Raw genomic sequence first — 16087 nt, forward strand, 5'->3', positions numbered from 1 at the left:
GCTCTGATCTGTCACTACCAGCAGCCAGGGGTCTTCTGTGTCTGGGCCATCTGTTCCCTACATTCTGTTGGCTCAACATGCCAGCTTGGTGTATGAATTCCTTCACAGCCACTCACTGCTTTTCCCTCACTCAACTAGTGCTTCTCGGAGGGCCAGGAAGGACCCCCTCCCAAAATGAAGGGAGCACATCGGCCCCTCTGAGCAGCCAGCCAGCATTCGCCCATCAGCACCACCTTGCCCTGCTGTCGGCAGCCCTGTGGTCCCTGCCCACCCTCTGTATGGGCCACTGTCCAGGGCTCAACTGGGCCGTTAAGTGTCCAGCTTTCTCTCGTTACACAGTCAGTGGAGGGAATCCAGGAAAACCTTTTTGTATGTTTCATTTTGGTCTTAATTTTATTCTTTGTTTTCTAAAAGTTCTCTCTGCAAATGCAGAGGTCAGTTTAAAGGAGAGGAACCTGGGGTTTCTATCTTAAGGCTCTTAGGGTAGAGTGGACCCTTAATTAAAGTTTGCTGAAGAGCCAGCCCCATGCTGCCAAATCACCTCTTTCGTTAGCAGCAGGCCTGAGCTGAGCGCTCTGCTGGGCCCCGGGCAAAGGCCTTGGCTCTCTCAGCCACACGTCTCCTTTGAGCAGCCTTTGTTGTCAGAAGCTCTGCTCTGCTTGTGGCTGAGACGTGTGCTGACCCGGCCATTGGGCAAGGACTCTTGCTCTATCCAGGAGGTTGGCGGGCCAGCTGCCTGGACACCGGCAAGGCAAGGGAAGATAAGGCCCAGGTAGCTTATGGTCAGTGGTGCGAGGGGTCTGACTGACAGTGGTTACAGGTGTGCCTCTGCACAGACTTGGGCTTCACGCGGGCCTGGGTAAACCTCAGCCTTGCAGCGAAGTCAGGCAGCCGTTTACATCTGCAGAGCTAATGTGGCCCACAGCAGCCCGGGAGCTGGAATTTTTGTTCAGACCAGGAGAGTCTAGACGCTCTTGTCATAGTACTGCCTCTCGTCATCTTCCCCACTCTCTTTCTCTCCATCCTGGTTCCTTCTGATCTAGCCACTGCTTAAGAGATGTCTTAGTTCAGGCTACCATAACAGAATGCCACACACTGGGTCGCTTAAACAGTAGAAATTTATTTTGTCACAGTTCTGGAGGCTGGAAGCCCAACATCAAGGTCCTGGCAGGGTTGATTTGTGGTGAGTCCTCTCTTCCTGGCTCTTGGACGGCCACCTTCTCACTGCATCCTCACATGGCCTCTCCCTGTGCATGCAGGGAGAGAGAACTCTGGCGTCTCTTCCTCTTCTCATAAGAACACCGGTCCTATCGGATTAGAGCCCACCCTTATGACCTCATTTAACCTTTATCACCTTTTTATAGGCCCTGACCCAAAATACAGTCACATTGGGGGTCAGGACTTCAACATATGAGTTGTGGGGGGAGACACTTTAGTCCACAACAAGAGGAAAGGGCCGACGGCCTTCAGGAAGGGTGACAGTGCCGAAGTTTTGTGTTTCCAGTCTCCGGGAAGGAGATTAGTCGGCCAGCAGCCAGAGGCCCCTTGGCTCCGCTTTCCCAGCGATTACAAACTGAGCTTGCTCTGACAGCTGAAGAAGGAAAAATTGAGACCTTACCCTCCCAGGCGCCACTTGCCATGCTTTGAGTGTGTGGAAAGTTGAAAGATGAAAGGCCAGAACTCCTGATTGCCTTCTTAAGGCTTGGTTGCTTGAGAGACTCAAACACCCGCCCTTTATCAATGACCCCCTCCTCCTGACACACTTGGAAAGGGGAAGGCTCTGCTCGGAGTCCTTTGGGATAAATAATTCAGCCACGGAGTAGAACCTCGGTCGTGTAAGTTGATTATTTAAACGTCCTTCCCTTCTGCTTCCATGATGATGACGACAATGACTATGACAATGACAGAGCTAGAATCCTCCAGAAACCAGAGGCTGGTCCAGCATGGGAAGGTAGTCAGATTGGCTTTAAATTCCCTCCCTTCGGCAAAAACCCAAGTGATTTGTTTGTGAGTTATTTCAGGCAAGGGCAGCAATCACAGAATCTCCCACCTGCCTGAGAAAAACCTGACCCAGGCCCAGATGCGTGTGGAGACAAACATATCTGTGCAGGGAGCTTCTCATGTTTCCCAAAGGGAACCTCCCAGCCAGAGACCGAGCATGTCCTGTCTTCTCGGGGCGTGAAGGGGACCCCCACCACGACCCACAGCCTGTGTTCAGGTGGGAGGGTGACAACCGAGGAAGGATGGACCAACATGAGCCCCACAGAACCCAAACAAAATTCCTTTTCAGTCTCTCTAGTCCCCGTACAGAAAGAGCACACACCCAGAGTCCCCCAGGTGACAGAGTGATGAGGACAGCTTGGCCTTATGTGGCCTTAGATGGAGCAAGAGGAGGTCGCTCTGGTTCACAGAGCAGGTGTGAGCAGCCTGTCCAGGGTCCTCCTCACACCTTCCAACCCCCAGAGCCCTAAAGATTAGCTGGCACCTGGAGAGCAGGGGATGTTCCTGGGAAGGGTCGTGAGCGCAGCTCGACCCAGCCGGGGAAGGAGGGGTCACTAGTATGACCCCAGTACCCTCCTTGGAGCGAAAGGAGAATCAGGTGAGAACTGGGGAGGGACAGGCTTTCCTGCCTGCCCAGGACCCGGGCTTTCAGAGTGGGAAAGAAGGTTTCTGCGATGATAAAAGTGACTTCCACATTTTTGAGCAAGTGCTGTGGTCCCAGCTCTGCCCAGGTGCTTTACTGTAGCACCTTATGTCATCCTCCCAGCCCCCCATGATCCTCTGCATTTCTGAAAGTGATGAAACGGAGGCACCGAGACATTAAGTGACCACCCCAAGATTACATAGTTCAGTGGGAGAATCAGGAGTTGAACCCAACGCACCTGGAGAACTTGAGCTTTTTTAGAAGAAGAGCAGCAGCCTCCCTCCCTCCCTCTGGCTGTTTCTGAGGCGTTAGAGTTTCCATTCACACCCCCGGCCCTGATGGCCCCGCAGGTCTTGTGGGCCTGCCCAATGGCTCTCCCTTCACAGTTGGTCCTATGCTTTAAGGAACAGTTGCCCAGTCACCTTCTGCTTTTAGGGCTGAGAAACTGTCTGGTCTTCAGTAGTTCTCAGCTCAGGCTGGTGTTACCCCTCAGCTCCTCCTAGCCCTCCTGAATCTTGGGGATCCCCAGCCGAGCTCTGATGACCCAGCCTAAGGAAAGACACATCTGTGCCCCAGTGCCCTCCGAGGGCAGTGCCGTGGTAAAGGAGGAAGCTGGTGCCAAATCTTCCCCCAGATCCAGCTCCCTGTCTGGAGCGCCGGTGCCCAAGCTGGGGATGGGCACACCATGGCCATTCATTATCATTAGCCCTGGCATGTTGATTCTCTGCTTGGAGAAGAGAGTGCCGTCCTCGCGACAGCAGCCTTGATGGATGGCCTCCGCCTTGCATTTGTCAGAGCCAGAGCCACTTAACGGGGCTAGGGGAACAGAAAGGTGTTTGGGGCAGCCCAGGCTGGAGCCTACCACAGCCTCGGGGCATCTGGGGCCAGGTTCAAAGGTCAGAGAATTGAAGGGGCAGCTCTCCAGGAGGCACGCCTGCCAAAGCAAGGCAGATGCAGCGGCTGGCTTGTGGGAAGGGCCCGGAGCTCCTGACATGTGGCCGCGCAGCACCACTAGGAAGAGTCAGTCGGCTTTACTCTTGGCTCTTAGAATTGTGACTCCACATGTTTGTGCGCTCGTCAGGTACTCAGAATTAAGGACGAGGGATGTGCGTGCAGTCTGGCCTTAGTATACATGCGTCCCCCTCCTCCTCCACAACAGCTGGATTCCTTACCCTTCCAGCACATGCAGAAGAGACAAGTGGCGCTGGGGTCAGGGCCTCGGGGGCACAGGCCATTGGGCAGAGCCCTCCAGGGTTCCAAAGAAGCTCTGTTCTAGCTGGAGCCTTTATCAAGACGTTCCGCTGACTTGGTGACCCAGGGCCCCAGGCCGCTTCAGAGGACCCCCAGGCCCAGCCAGTGCAGTCCACCCTGGTAGTCACAGCCCAGGGGGACTTTGAGCCTATTTCTCCTTTAGCTTTTTAAAAAGGACCAGTGCATTATCACACCTCAGCTCTAGGTTTTCAGTCTCTCAGTGCGAATCGGGTTACAGTTCAAGATCTGGGCTGAGGTTGGGGTAGGAGGCAGAGATCCTTCAAATTCCCAAAGGTCAGGCACTTCACAGGTGCACACATGTCCACATACCCCCTGCAGAGTACACGGTCACAGTAAACCATGTTGCCCAGTCAAAATATAATGTGAGCCAACTGGGGAATTCTTAATTTTGTGGTAGCCACGTCTAAAAATTTAATTAACTTTAATAATATTCAACCTAACATGTCAAAAATGTCTTTTCAACGTGTAGTCAATATGAAAAAATGATGAATGATATGAATGAGCTATTTCACATTCCTTCTTCACACTGAGTCTTTGAATCCAGTGTGTGTTACACTTGAGCACATCTCAGTTTGGACCAGCCACATTCAAGTGCTCAGTAGTCACGTGTGGCTCATGGCTGCTGTGGTGGACAGCGCAACTGTAAATATTTATCAGCGCTTCTCTCTCAGAGCCCAAAGGCCCTGCTAGGAGAGCCCTGGGAAACATTCAGGCATGCCCAGAAGAACCCATTGCATAATTCCAAAGCCAGGCATGGAGAATGAGCAAAATGATAAAACCATCATGAGGTATTCCAAGTCCCATCATCACACATTCATAGTTGAGAGATTAATGGGAGAGGGGGCAGGGGGCTCCTGGGAGACCTCTGCCTGCCCCTCTGCCTGCTGAGAGAGCTTTGGCCCGTGGTCCCCAACTCCAGTGGTGCCTGGGCAGGTGGCCCAGCTCATGCCAGCTCCAGGCAGACCCCAGAGTTCTGTAAGGAAGGCAGAGCACTGCCCAGGCCTCACCCCTACTCTGAGCATTGCTGAGGGCCAAGGTGGTGCCAGCTGGCCACTTGCCATGATGCTTGGAGGCCCCGGAAGGAGCTCCTCCCTCTCCACATCCCGAGCACAGGCCAGCACTTATGTGCTTATCCAGTGGTGGGTTTCAGCTCATGGAGGATGGAGCTGGCTACTGACAGCTCTGATTTCTGCGTCTACCCAGAGACGCAAGAGAGGTAAACAAGTGCTGCTGGTTGGACTCTCCAGAAGTGAGCATCAGAGCACCAGGCCCCAGCCTCAGACCCCTGCTCATCCCCCACTCGGCCCCAAGAACAAGTCAACTCCAATTCCCGTGAGGTCTTGGCCCATTTATGACTTCATCTGGCCAGTGAGGCCCCAGGGTGAGGGGTCTGGGAGAGCGGGGAGATCAGGAAGGGAGGAACCAGAAGAGGCTGAGTGCTGCCAGATTTGGGTTTTTGTGGGGTTTTTTCACTCTTATCCCCTTACCAATTGGGACCACCTTTGCCCTTTGGCAGGAGTTCAGAAGGGTGTAGGCTCACCTGTCCTACTCTCTGCAAAGGAGAAAGACCATGAGGCAAGACAGACAGCCATGAGGCAAGACGGCTGCTGGCTGGGGCTACTTATCTGGCTCTTGATGGCAAAAGAAGGAAGGAGGGGCGGGAGGCCGTCTCTGGAAAGCGACGTTTCTCTCCTGGCCATTTTAAGAGCCTAATCGATGACTGGTTAAATGTTGTGAGACTGCATCTTTATATAAAGTGTCACTGTGACCACCACACTTGAGGTTGCTGACATCCTGTACGGAAATCTGATATTGATATGAGCCCACTGACTTTCCGTGGCCCGTCCTGACACCGGTAACTGGATGTGCCTCAGCTGGAGGGACGTGAGCCATCCAGGTCCCAAGGGCCACGCCCTCAGATGGCCAGGGCGTTCCTGGGGTAAACTTCACTTTTAACCTGACCTCCTCAGAAAGGGAAGGGAGATGTCTTCTCTCAGCTGTGCGCTCATGGCTCAGGATCTGTACCAAGATAAGGGCTTGCCTACCGCTCCTGTCTTTCTCGCTCCCTCTGGAGGAGTCAGATGTGTGGGAGAGGGGAGCAGCTGCACTCAAGGTGAATCGATGTGGTGAGGCCAGCAGAGAGAACTCAGAGCAGCTGTCAGAACAAGTCTATGTGAGGCACAAGTAGCACACCTCTTCAGGTGAGTCACGGGGCCCGGAGCCTGGAGACTGAGTCATGCTCTGGCTGTCGGTTTCCCCAGGCCCTGCCTCAAGCTCCTCCTCTCCTGCACCCTGAGGAATTGTGGCAGCCACAGGCTTGCAGAGTGGGAGCCCGACAGGCTCTTCCAAATCGGGTTCTGATGCCTGATTCCTCTCTTGACCCACAGGTGGTCTTCTACCCTTGGGCTTGGCCCCTTCCTGTGACGAGGATCTTACCACCTGCCCCCCACAGCTAATGTGGCTATTAACCATTTACTCTTGTTGTTGTAATTTGTCTTCTGTAACTTCCACCTGTTGGTCCCCCGGACTGTGGGCTCCGGAAGGACAGGGACTGTGTCTCTTTACTCAGTGCGCTGTCCCCAGATGGCCAGAGTAGTGCTGGCACACAGTGGACACTCAGTATATCTTTGTTCAGTGAATGAATGATCCTGGTTGAGTTCATGAGTTACACAAAACAAGTACAGCTGTTTTTACATGAGCTATTACTTCAGATATTTAAAGAAAAGCTTCCTGTCCCGCCTCGGCAATTGCAGCTGCGCCTTCCGAGGCCCCACAGCCACTCCTCACATGACACATGTCAGGCCCTCACCTCCTCCACCCCCCACAGAACCCTCCCTGGCGACTCGCTGCATCCTCACCCTTTGGAGCGTGACTTCCGATGCAGAATGCAGGTGGATGTGGACCTCGACCCTCATCCATCACGTGGGCTCTCTGAGCATGGCCTGTGAGGGTCAGAGAGAAGCCAAGCCTGCCCTCCCCTCAGGAGACTGCAAGCCCCCGTCACCAAGATGTCGGGGAGCGCTCACAGTCCTGTCCACCTCTGTGTCCGTCTCCGCCTCCCACGCAGCCTGGAACAGGTGGGCGCGAGCTGTCAGTAGTGGCGCCGGCGAGCCCTGGGTGTAAATGTGTGCAGAGTCCTGCTCTCCCTTGTGCTTCCTGGCAGTGTCTGTCGCTCACAGCCTGTCGTCCTCATTTCATCTTGATTTATTATCAGACCTAATGAGTTTTTGGAGCAGCTATCTCCAGGGGACGGGGCGATCAATCTAGGAGATGGCTATTGAACTCTGCTCCTCTAGCAGTTGGGGAGGGGGTTGGGGGAAGCGCCCAGAGCAAAGAAGTGTGGTCACAGCAGCCAGGCGGCAGTGGGAGTTAGTCCTCGGGCCCCGAGTCCCAGGGCCCCTCAAGGTCAGAGCTGCCACACCTGGCCCTCCTGCTTCCTTCCCTTCCCTCCTCTTCCCTTCCCTCCTCTTCCCTTCCCTCCTCTTCCCTTCCCTCCTCTTCCCTTCCCTCCTCTTCCCTTCCCTCTCCGTCCCTCCATTGCAGCAGAGTGTTTCGGCATCACTGGTCTCTTTCGAACTGGCCAACTTGGAGACCAAGCCGGAACATTTTCCCTTCCCTCCACTCCAGAAAACATAGCCCAGCACCCACCCGTGTGCTCGGTGGCTGGGGGAACTGAAGGGCCCCTGGAGGCGTACACTCCCCTTGCCTCTTCGTGAGGTTAGCTGGGGTTACTGGGGACTTGCAGCCCCACGGAGCAGCCACTTGTTAACACTCCTGGAATCCCCTCCCAAGAGCCTCTGGCACCTTAATTCCTGGACAGGAGCAAACATCCAGCCCTTGAGGGTAGATCTGGCTTTTGGAAATAGACTTGTTTTTGGAAATAGACCTGTTTGATTAAGGAACAAGATGGATGACTAGTCTAGGTAATAGCATTATGAAGTAAAACTCATTATAGCTAGAAGATTGTGAGAGAAGTTTTATCACCCATAGCCGTGGCATTGTAGGCCATCCTAGAAGTTCTAGAAAATGTCCCACGTCATTGCTGACGTAAAGATGCAGCTCCCAAGACAGTGACTCTGGAGGACCCCATTAGTAGGTATACAGTCTTGGGGGTGGGGGTGCGCATGCGTGCTTTAAAATATCAGTCTCATGTCTTTGGAAACCTGCTTCATAAATTAGCTTATTTACAATAAGCAAAGCCCCCAGTCAGGGCTGTCCAGACAGCTGGCCTTGAAGGCAGCAAGCCAGTTTCTGCCTGGGTTTCGTACAGCCTCTCGGAGATTTAGGGCTGAGGAGGAAGACGAGCAGAGAAGCACTAGCAGCATCCACACTGCAGAGAGGGACTCAACGTCCAGACAGCCTTCTTCCTGCCTTCTTGCGTGCTCACCAGACCCAGGGACCCGAAGCTGAGGCCGAGCAACAGACAGCTAGAGAACTTTTCCTCTTGCCTCTTTCCGAGTCTGTGCTGGCCTTGGCCCGGGCCAGGAGTAGCGCCAGGTCACGAGGTGTCAACCCGAGATGGTAGTGGCATGGCAGGATTTGAATCTTGCCTTACAGCGCTGCCCCCTTTGCCCTGACCCCAGTGCCCTACCAATGGTGGCGGAACTGTCAGCTGCAGCCTCTTGAATAGCTAATCACCAGGCAGCCCCAGGGTCCCCCGTCTGCTGGCTGTAGCTAGCTCTGCTTCATAACCCTTTCTGGCCCAGGACAGACTTCCTGGCACATGGGGGACTCCCCCTCCACCCCGTCCAGCCTTTCCCATGAGTGCCCTCTCCCTCGCATCCTGCCCCGGCATACTTCCTATGAAGCAGTTCTTCCACACGGATCTCTGCCCTGCACACCCCTCCTGATAAGCCAGACTGCCGGGGTCCTGAGCATCCCGAGGGAGCAGGGAGGCCCCACAGGGTGTCCTGTCACAACCTCCCCCACCCCCTAGAGCGTCTAGCCAGAGGCGGCTCCTGGGCTCAGACCTCAGGGGAGGAGCTGGGTCGCCACTTTCCTCTTGACTGACCAGAGCTGGCAAGATTTGTGATGTCCCTGGAGCGGCAAGAGCGTGGGGCCCTCAGAGTCAGGAACGGCAGGGACAACAGCAGGCTGAGAGAGCCAGAAACAAATCATCTTCCTTATTGGCAATTTTTACAGGCTGTTCTCTCGCTCCCCGCCGCCTCTCCTGTCCCCCACCCCCCGCCCCACCCGACAGTGTCAGGCAGCTCTGATTAAAAGTAATAGATGAGGGCCGGCCCCGTGGCTTAGCGGTTAAGTGCGCGCGCTCCGCTGCTGGTGGCCCGGGTTCGGATCCCGGGCGCGCACCGCTTCTCGGGCCATGCTGGGGCCGCGTCCCACATGCAGCAGCTGGAAGGATGTGCAGGTATGACATACAACTATCTACTGGGGCTTTGGGGGGAAAATAAATAAAATCTTTAAAAAAAAAAAAAAGTAATAGATGACGTTTCCGTCGATCCCACTACCAAGTGTCACTGTGGGAAGACATTGGTCTGGCTTCCTGTAAGTCCCAGGAGAAAGGCCTCTTCCTTCCAGGGAGCCAGGGAGTGTGATGTGGCCTGAAAGGGACGGTAGGGAGACCCCGGCCTCCCACCTGGGGAGGAGCCCTGAGCTTCTGAAGGGTGAGCAAGCAGGAGCTGCACGGCTGGCAGCTGGCCCTTCCAGCCCACTGCTCCTTCACACCACCAGTGTTACTCACCAGGAACGGCAGGTGTCATCGTGGGCTTTACCTGGGGGATCGGGGCACAGGCTAAAGGGGCTGTCAGGTCGGGTCTGAACAGAGACAGCAAGGGTTTGTGAACTCCAAAACTGGAGACAGGGACACCAGTGGTCACTGTGTGTGTTGAGTGGCTAATGGTGGCAGTTCTGGGTGATGTGGATGCCAGAAGCCACAGAGGCACGGAGAGAGTCAGCTGGATCTAGAACTACATGTCTTCAGGGAGCTTACATCCTGGGACACTGGCTGGTGAGCCCGGCTCCAGGTGGAAGACCTGCAGGAGGGCCGTTGTAAGGGCTGCCAGGTGAAGCCAGCCTGTCTGCTCTGAATGGATAGTCAGGTCCCCTTCCACTTCTGCAACAAACCTGGGTCAGAGCCGCTCCCTGTGCCCTGCCTCTGCCACCAGGCTGAGGAGACAGAGCCATGTGCCATTTGCCTCCAGGCCTGGTGCCAGTAGCTCAGAGGACTCAGCTCTCCCCAGCACTGGGCTTTGGTGCTGTTTCTTCCTTCAGGTAACCACAGGTACCTTCCTGCCTGGTGTAGGCCCCTGGGCGCCTGCCTCTGCTAAGGGCTGCCAGCACTCTTTCCTGTTTCCCCCCAGGTGTCTCTAGCAGATGCCCTTGGCCCAGGAGGACACCTCTTCCCAGGTGCTCTGTGCCCCCTACCCCTCCACTCCCCCCAGCTCCCCAGACACACATACTTTAAACCAAGGAAGGGAACACAAACATGAGTCCTGACCTGGGTGTGCGCCCTGCCAGGAAGCTGGCAGAGCCCCCAAGAGAGCCCCTGGGGGCTGATAAGGGAGCTGGGCGGTGCCTGGCCAGGAGTCTGAGCTCCCCCGAGAAGACGGTGCAGTGCCACCCTGCTGATCGCCCCAGCACAGCCCTCTTATCATGCCCAGCGCCCCGCAAAGAGATACATCCCCTATGTGCTGTGGGGGTTGTGAACAGGACAGAGAGAGGATGCATGTGACATCCATAATCGCAGCAGCCACTGCTGACCTGCCTTGGAATGTGGCCATCAGGGTTACATGAATTTAATGATTCTTTTTCATGGGGCTCCGGTCCCTCAGCAGGCGCCGCCAGACCAGACACTGTCCCAGGTGGGGCTGTCTCCTCCTCCAGTGGCTGACTCCCCTCTTGTTTTCCAGCTTTCGCCATCATGATCGTGCTGGCCCTGGTCCGCATCGGGTACGGGCATGGGGAGGGGCATCCACCGATGGCTGACTTCTCTGGGGTCCGGAACCTGTTCGGGGTGTGCGTCTACTCCTTCATGTGCCAGCACTCCCTGCCTTCCCTTGTCACACCCGTCTCCTCCAAGCACCACCTCACACGCCTGGTCTTCCTGGACTACGTGCTGATCCTGGCCTTCTACGGTCTCTTGTCCTTCACCGCCATCTTCTGCTTCCGCGGCGACAGCCTCATGGACATGTACACCCTCAACTTCGCGCGCTGCGACATCGTGGGCCTGGCTGCCGTGCGCTTCTTCCTGGGCCTCTTCCCCGTCTTCACCATCAGCACCAACTTCCCCATCATTGCCGTGACCCTCCGCAACAACTGGAAGACACTGTTCCACCGCGAGGGGGGCACATACCCCTGGGTGGTGGACCGCGTGGTGTTCCCCACCATCACCCTGGTGCCGCCTGTGCTGGTGGCCTTCTGCACCCACGACCTGGAGTCCCTGGTGGGCATCACGGGGGCCTACGCTGGCACAGGCATCCAGTACGTCATTCCCGCCTTCCTGGTATACCACTGCCGCAAGGACACCCAGCTGGCCTTTGGCTACGGGACTGTCAACAAGCACAGGTCCCCTTTCCGCCACACCTTCTGGGTGGGCTTTGTGCTGCTCTGGGCTTTCTCCTGCTTCTTCTTTGTCACCGCCAACATCGTTCTCAGCGAGTCCAAGGTCTGATGGCAGAATGTGTCTAGTGACAAGACGGATGGGGGCCCCACCCCCACCTCCCCACCTGCAGAGCCAAGATCTAGTTGCCTCCCAGGTCTCCATGGGACAGGCGCAGCTGGGGCTCTTGGAGGGGATTTTCCATATCTCCAGGTAGGGATCTTCTCCCCACCCAGGATTCCGCACAGTGGATGATTCCACATATTCGTCCAGGGTGGCCCTCCTCCCAGGTCCTCCTTCGTAAGGCTGCCCCCAGCCAGTTGAGCCGCACAACCCAGGCACATGGCTGCTCCCAGATTCCAGGACTGGTTACTGCTTTACACACACACCCCACCACCCCCACCAGCAGGAGCGGGCTCCTCCCTCACACAGTGGAGACTGCAGTGCTGGCACTGCCATTATTTATACCAATCACCATGTCCCCCTCGCCCTCCTTCCCAGCCCCCTCCCACATCCTCATCTGCTCCACTAGTAGCTGCTCCCTCGGGGCGAATCCCAAGCCCTGACCCTCCCTGCTGGGCCTGCCAGTGGCAAGCAAAGCCCACTTCCCTGTCAGGCCTGGAGTCACCAAGGCCACTCCTACGGGAGGGCCTGGCCAGCCCCAATGACAAGAATAGGAAGTGCTACTCAGCACCAGGGTCCTTGGACCAGAGCTCTGCGGGCCCTTGCTGTGGGCGCCAGCTCCTGTCCTGGGCTCCTGAGCCCGTGGTAACTCGGGAGCAGCAGGCGGAAGCCGCCCTTCTGTGAGGGCATGGCAGCCCGCATGTGCTAGATTTAAAGCCCAGTGCTTGTGACCCCTGAAAGGGATCCTCTGCTCTCCTGACTGCCCCACTGGGGTCCTCAGGCCTCTGTCAGTGCGGAGGGCGGCATACAAGGGCCACTAGACGGGAGCTACCCCCACCCGCCACCAAGGTGGCTCAAGAGTGCCCTGGGCATGTACTGGCGAGTGGGTTCCATGGTTCCCACCCAGTAAGAGGTCAGGCCTGCTCCCACTCCAACACTAAAGGTGGCTCCCTTTCAAGCCGGGCTGTGGGTGCTCGCTGTGCACACACTCCATGTCTCCTGGGTGCCATGGGGTGAGGTGGGACACCGGCCACCATTCCCATGGAAGAAAAGCCAGGTTCCCAGCCACCTCACCGCTCCTCCATGGTACCCTCCCTCTCACAATCATGCATGCACCTGCTGGGCCAACCTGCCTCGGAAACACAAGTGACTCTAATGAACTCTGTATTTTCAACGTGCCTTCTGCTTCAGGACCTGGGGGTCCTTCCTGATCCTCCCTGGTGTGCCCCCAGCCCTGGGCGTCTCTGGGGTGGGGTCTCAGGCCCATGCCCCCCCTCTTGATTTCAGTGCCTTGCTCAGCCCTCTTTAGGGAACCTCCGAAGCCTCCCCCTGCATCTCACCATCTTCGTACCACGGACAGAGCGATGATGCTGGGTCTTCAGGGGCCGTAGTCTCAGGGGAGGGGGGAGAAGAACATGGGGGAGTCCGCAGGCAGCGCCACCCCCACCTCTGGCCCCTGGCAGCCCCAGCCTGTGAGAATTCCGTGTCATAATTGGCCGTGATCTGCTTGCTCACTGTTGTCGCACGTCTTTAGTCCTCACAACCTGTCTCCCCGTACTGTTATTTTCCATCCACGTGAAAAATAGATGCCCCTTCCCCATCTGCCATTGTGGCTCCTTTCCAGGAGGCCCTGCCCCGGGGTAGGCAGAGCAGGGAGGGTTCCACGGTGGCCCGGTCCCCTGTGGCTCAGGCCCTCCCTGGAGTGTCCGGCTGTTTGCTGAAAACTCAATTAAAACATCTGTACTTAGCCTTCTCCAATTACGTTCCCTCTTGCTTAAGGACAAAGCAAATTAAGTCATCCTGCCGCCCCAGGCTTCAAACCAAATATTGGACGTGAATTTATTAGCATCATAAAGCCCAAGTTGATTTATGTGACAATCTGGAGCCATACAGCAGTGGAGTTGGCGGCTGCGTTCCCCTCCTCTGAGCTGAGCAGCCCCAGTCCTGGAGGGAATTGGCCCAAGGTGACCAGGTCACTGATGGCAAGCCAGGGTCCTCGCCACTGCCACTGCCTGGGTTCCTTTGCTCCCCGGTGTTCACCTGCTGTCCATCCTGCTAGAGGTCAGATGGCGTCGCCTTCCTCTCTACTGCTGATAGCCGGGGCTTGGGCAAGGGGGAGAGGACCCCGACCGCTAGCATTCCCCAGGTGGCACTTGCTCGCTGCGTGCATCAAGCACATTTGGCTGAGCTTTTACGTCAGCTCGGTGAGGTGGGCAGTCGGGTAATGGTTTCCATTCTATAGATGGATGGACCCCCAGGGTCGGTGGTGGGGAGGGCAGAAGATGCCAGCCTGGCCTGGCCCAGGTCAGGTGTCACTGTGGAGGAAGACATAAACTCAGCAGCCTCCACTCCACGTCCTCTGCCCACACTGCCCCAGAGCAGCCCTGAGGGCAGGCCAGGTCAAGGTGAGAGTCAGCGTTCTCCGCCTCATTCCCTGCCGGAGCACCAGAGCCTCGTGCCGTCGTGCCAGCAGCTCCTGCCTGTTCCCTGACCTGAGGCCAGAGAGGCGGCTGCGGGCTTATGGATGGGGCAGATGGCAGGTGACAGGCTGGGAGGCACTGCTGAGTGGTGGAAGGTGGGCAGTGGGCACCTCGCCAGGGCCTTAGCCACACAGTTGTTCTCGCCACATGGGGTCCAGGAGCAGCCTCAGCAACAGGCAAAGACTAAAGTCAGAGAAGTGGGGAGGACAGGGGCTGCCCCCACCTCACGGAAACCGGCCTGAGGGGAAGAGCCTGGCACTGCCTAGGGTCACTAGGGCTGCATGACCATGGGCAAGTGAAAGGCTGAGACCACGCCTGTCTACGGGCCAGATTCCCGAGAAGGGCTGACACCGGGCCAGGACATTCTAATGGCCACTGCAAAGCTGGCTCTTCTGAAACCAAGATCCAGGGCTGCAGGAGGGAGCTTTGCAGTCCCTTTTCTCCTGGGCCTGGGGCTCATGGTGTCAATGGAGAAGTAACATCTACTGAGCGCCTGGTGTGAGCCAGGCACAGTGCCGGGTCCTCTCCGAGTGGACCTTGGCTTAGCCTGGAGATTAAGAGTATGGACCGAGAAGTGGGAGCTGCCCCTGGCAGCAGCAAGCCTCCATGCTCTCTCCTCTGTCGTTTGTAACTTGGGGTTAATAGTTCCTGTATCACTGACCAGTTGTGGGAACTAAAGAACTCAGTGCCTGGCATGACAGTGCTCAATAAAGCTGTTGTGTGCTGATGCCCAGCGCCCTCGTCACTCGCCAGCCAAACTGTGCTTGTAGCCACGGACCCCTAGACTCACTGAAGACCCCTAGATTGGGTCCCCAGGCACCTGATCGGTTTCATAGTCTCCTAATAAGTCCGGTGTCGTCTTGTAGGAACTGCCTGCTACAATTTGGAAAGGGGAAATTGACCTGAATTCTTCAGGGTCTAGAGGGCTTTGGGGAGGGGGTGGTCTCTGGTTCTCCAACCCCCCAGGAAGCTTAAGGACAGCCGTCCCCTTTCAAAGAGCCAGCCTGAGGCCAGGCTGGAGAGTTCTGGAGCGGGGGTTGAAGCCCATGTGTGCTGACCACTGAGGACATCATGCCCACCCATTTCTAAGCTGAGCGCCCCCTCCCCACACACACCTGGCTACCAGGAAAAAGGTGGTGTGGACCATGAGCCGCTCAGTGAAGACAGACGAAACACACAACGGCAGCAGCAGGAGGGAACGGGGCTGTGAAAGGAAGAATTTCCTACTGCTGAGACTGGTGACCAAGGGCCTCTCTCGCCCTGTGTCCCGCCCACCTGGGTGTGTGTCTGGGTGGATGCAGCGTGCTCTTTGCTGCACCGTCAGGCCCTTGTTTATGATGACTGAACATCTATGGCCTCTGCAACATGGTCGGCTCCCTCCTCTCCCCTGTCAGGCTTTCTGCCCTCCCCCTTGATAGTGCAGGACCCTTCCTTGGTCTCCCGCAGAGGGGCAGAGGCGGCACAGCTCTGAGCAGGAGGCTGGGAAGGGAAGCCAGACCAAGCCAGCTCTGAACCTGCAGGAGGCATCCTTCCTGCCCCCACTTCCCACAGGGCTCACTTCTCCCCAGAATACATTCCTAGAGAAGGAACGAGACGGCCAAGAGCCTGGCCCTGGGAGCAGGATTGGCCCCTCCTCGGAGCCAGCCAGCAGCAGGCTCAGCTCCACATTTGGCTTTTAATTATCTTTCCAGTTCTTGATTATTAATGGTCTTGGGCAGTGAGTGGAGAGCAGCCCGGACCTCGAGACTCCTCCCAGCCTCACCTGCTGCAGCCTTCCACCCAGAGCTGCACTCAGACTGAGGGGGGCTGAGGGCTCAGGTCCAGGGGCTGGTGGCCAAGAGTTAACCCTCTCACCACCAGTGGCTGCAACCGAAGTCAAGCTCCCTTCCGGGCCGCTGGCCTCTACCACTGACTGAGACTCATACTCACTCTGAGGTTGGGCCTCCCAGTCCTGGACCTGGATCCATGAAAATCCACAGGGCAGAGAACATGACTCTAATGGACAGGGCC

The 16087-nt window shown here is 56.7% G+C and overlaps 1 protein-coding gene across 3 annotated transcripts in view; it reads left to right on the plus strand.

Moving 5' to 3' along the window:
* Positions 1-14986, plus strand: part of SLC38A12 (solute carrier family 38 member 12) — a 61367-nt gene extending 46381 nt beyond the window's left edge. For 2 of the 3 annotated variants that reach the window (XM_004432723.3, XM_014789229.2), the window contains exon 10: positions 10786-14985. In XM_004432723.3, the coding sequence (XP_004432780.1) occupies positions 10786-11546 (761 nt within the window). In that variant the 3' untranslated portion in view covers positions 11547-14985. Of the gene's footprint in view, positions 1-10785 lie in introns of all 3 variants that reach the window. The other variant, XM_087441540.1, reaches the window with a different exon arrangement.
* The last annotated feature ends 1101 nt before the right edge of the window (positions 14987-16087 follow it).

The sequence above is a fragment of the Ceratotherium simum genome, chromosome 16 (assembly GCF_057802395.1).
Source record: "Ceratotherium simum simum isolate JZ-2026a chromosome 16, ASM5780239v1, whole genome shotgun sequence".
Lineage (NCBI taxonomy): Eukaryota > Metazoa > Chordata > Mammalia > Perissodactyla > Rhinocerotidae > Ceratotherium > Ceratotherium simum.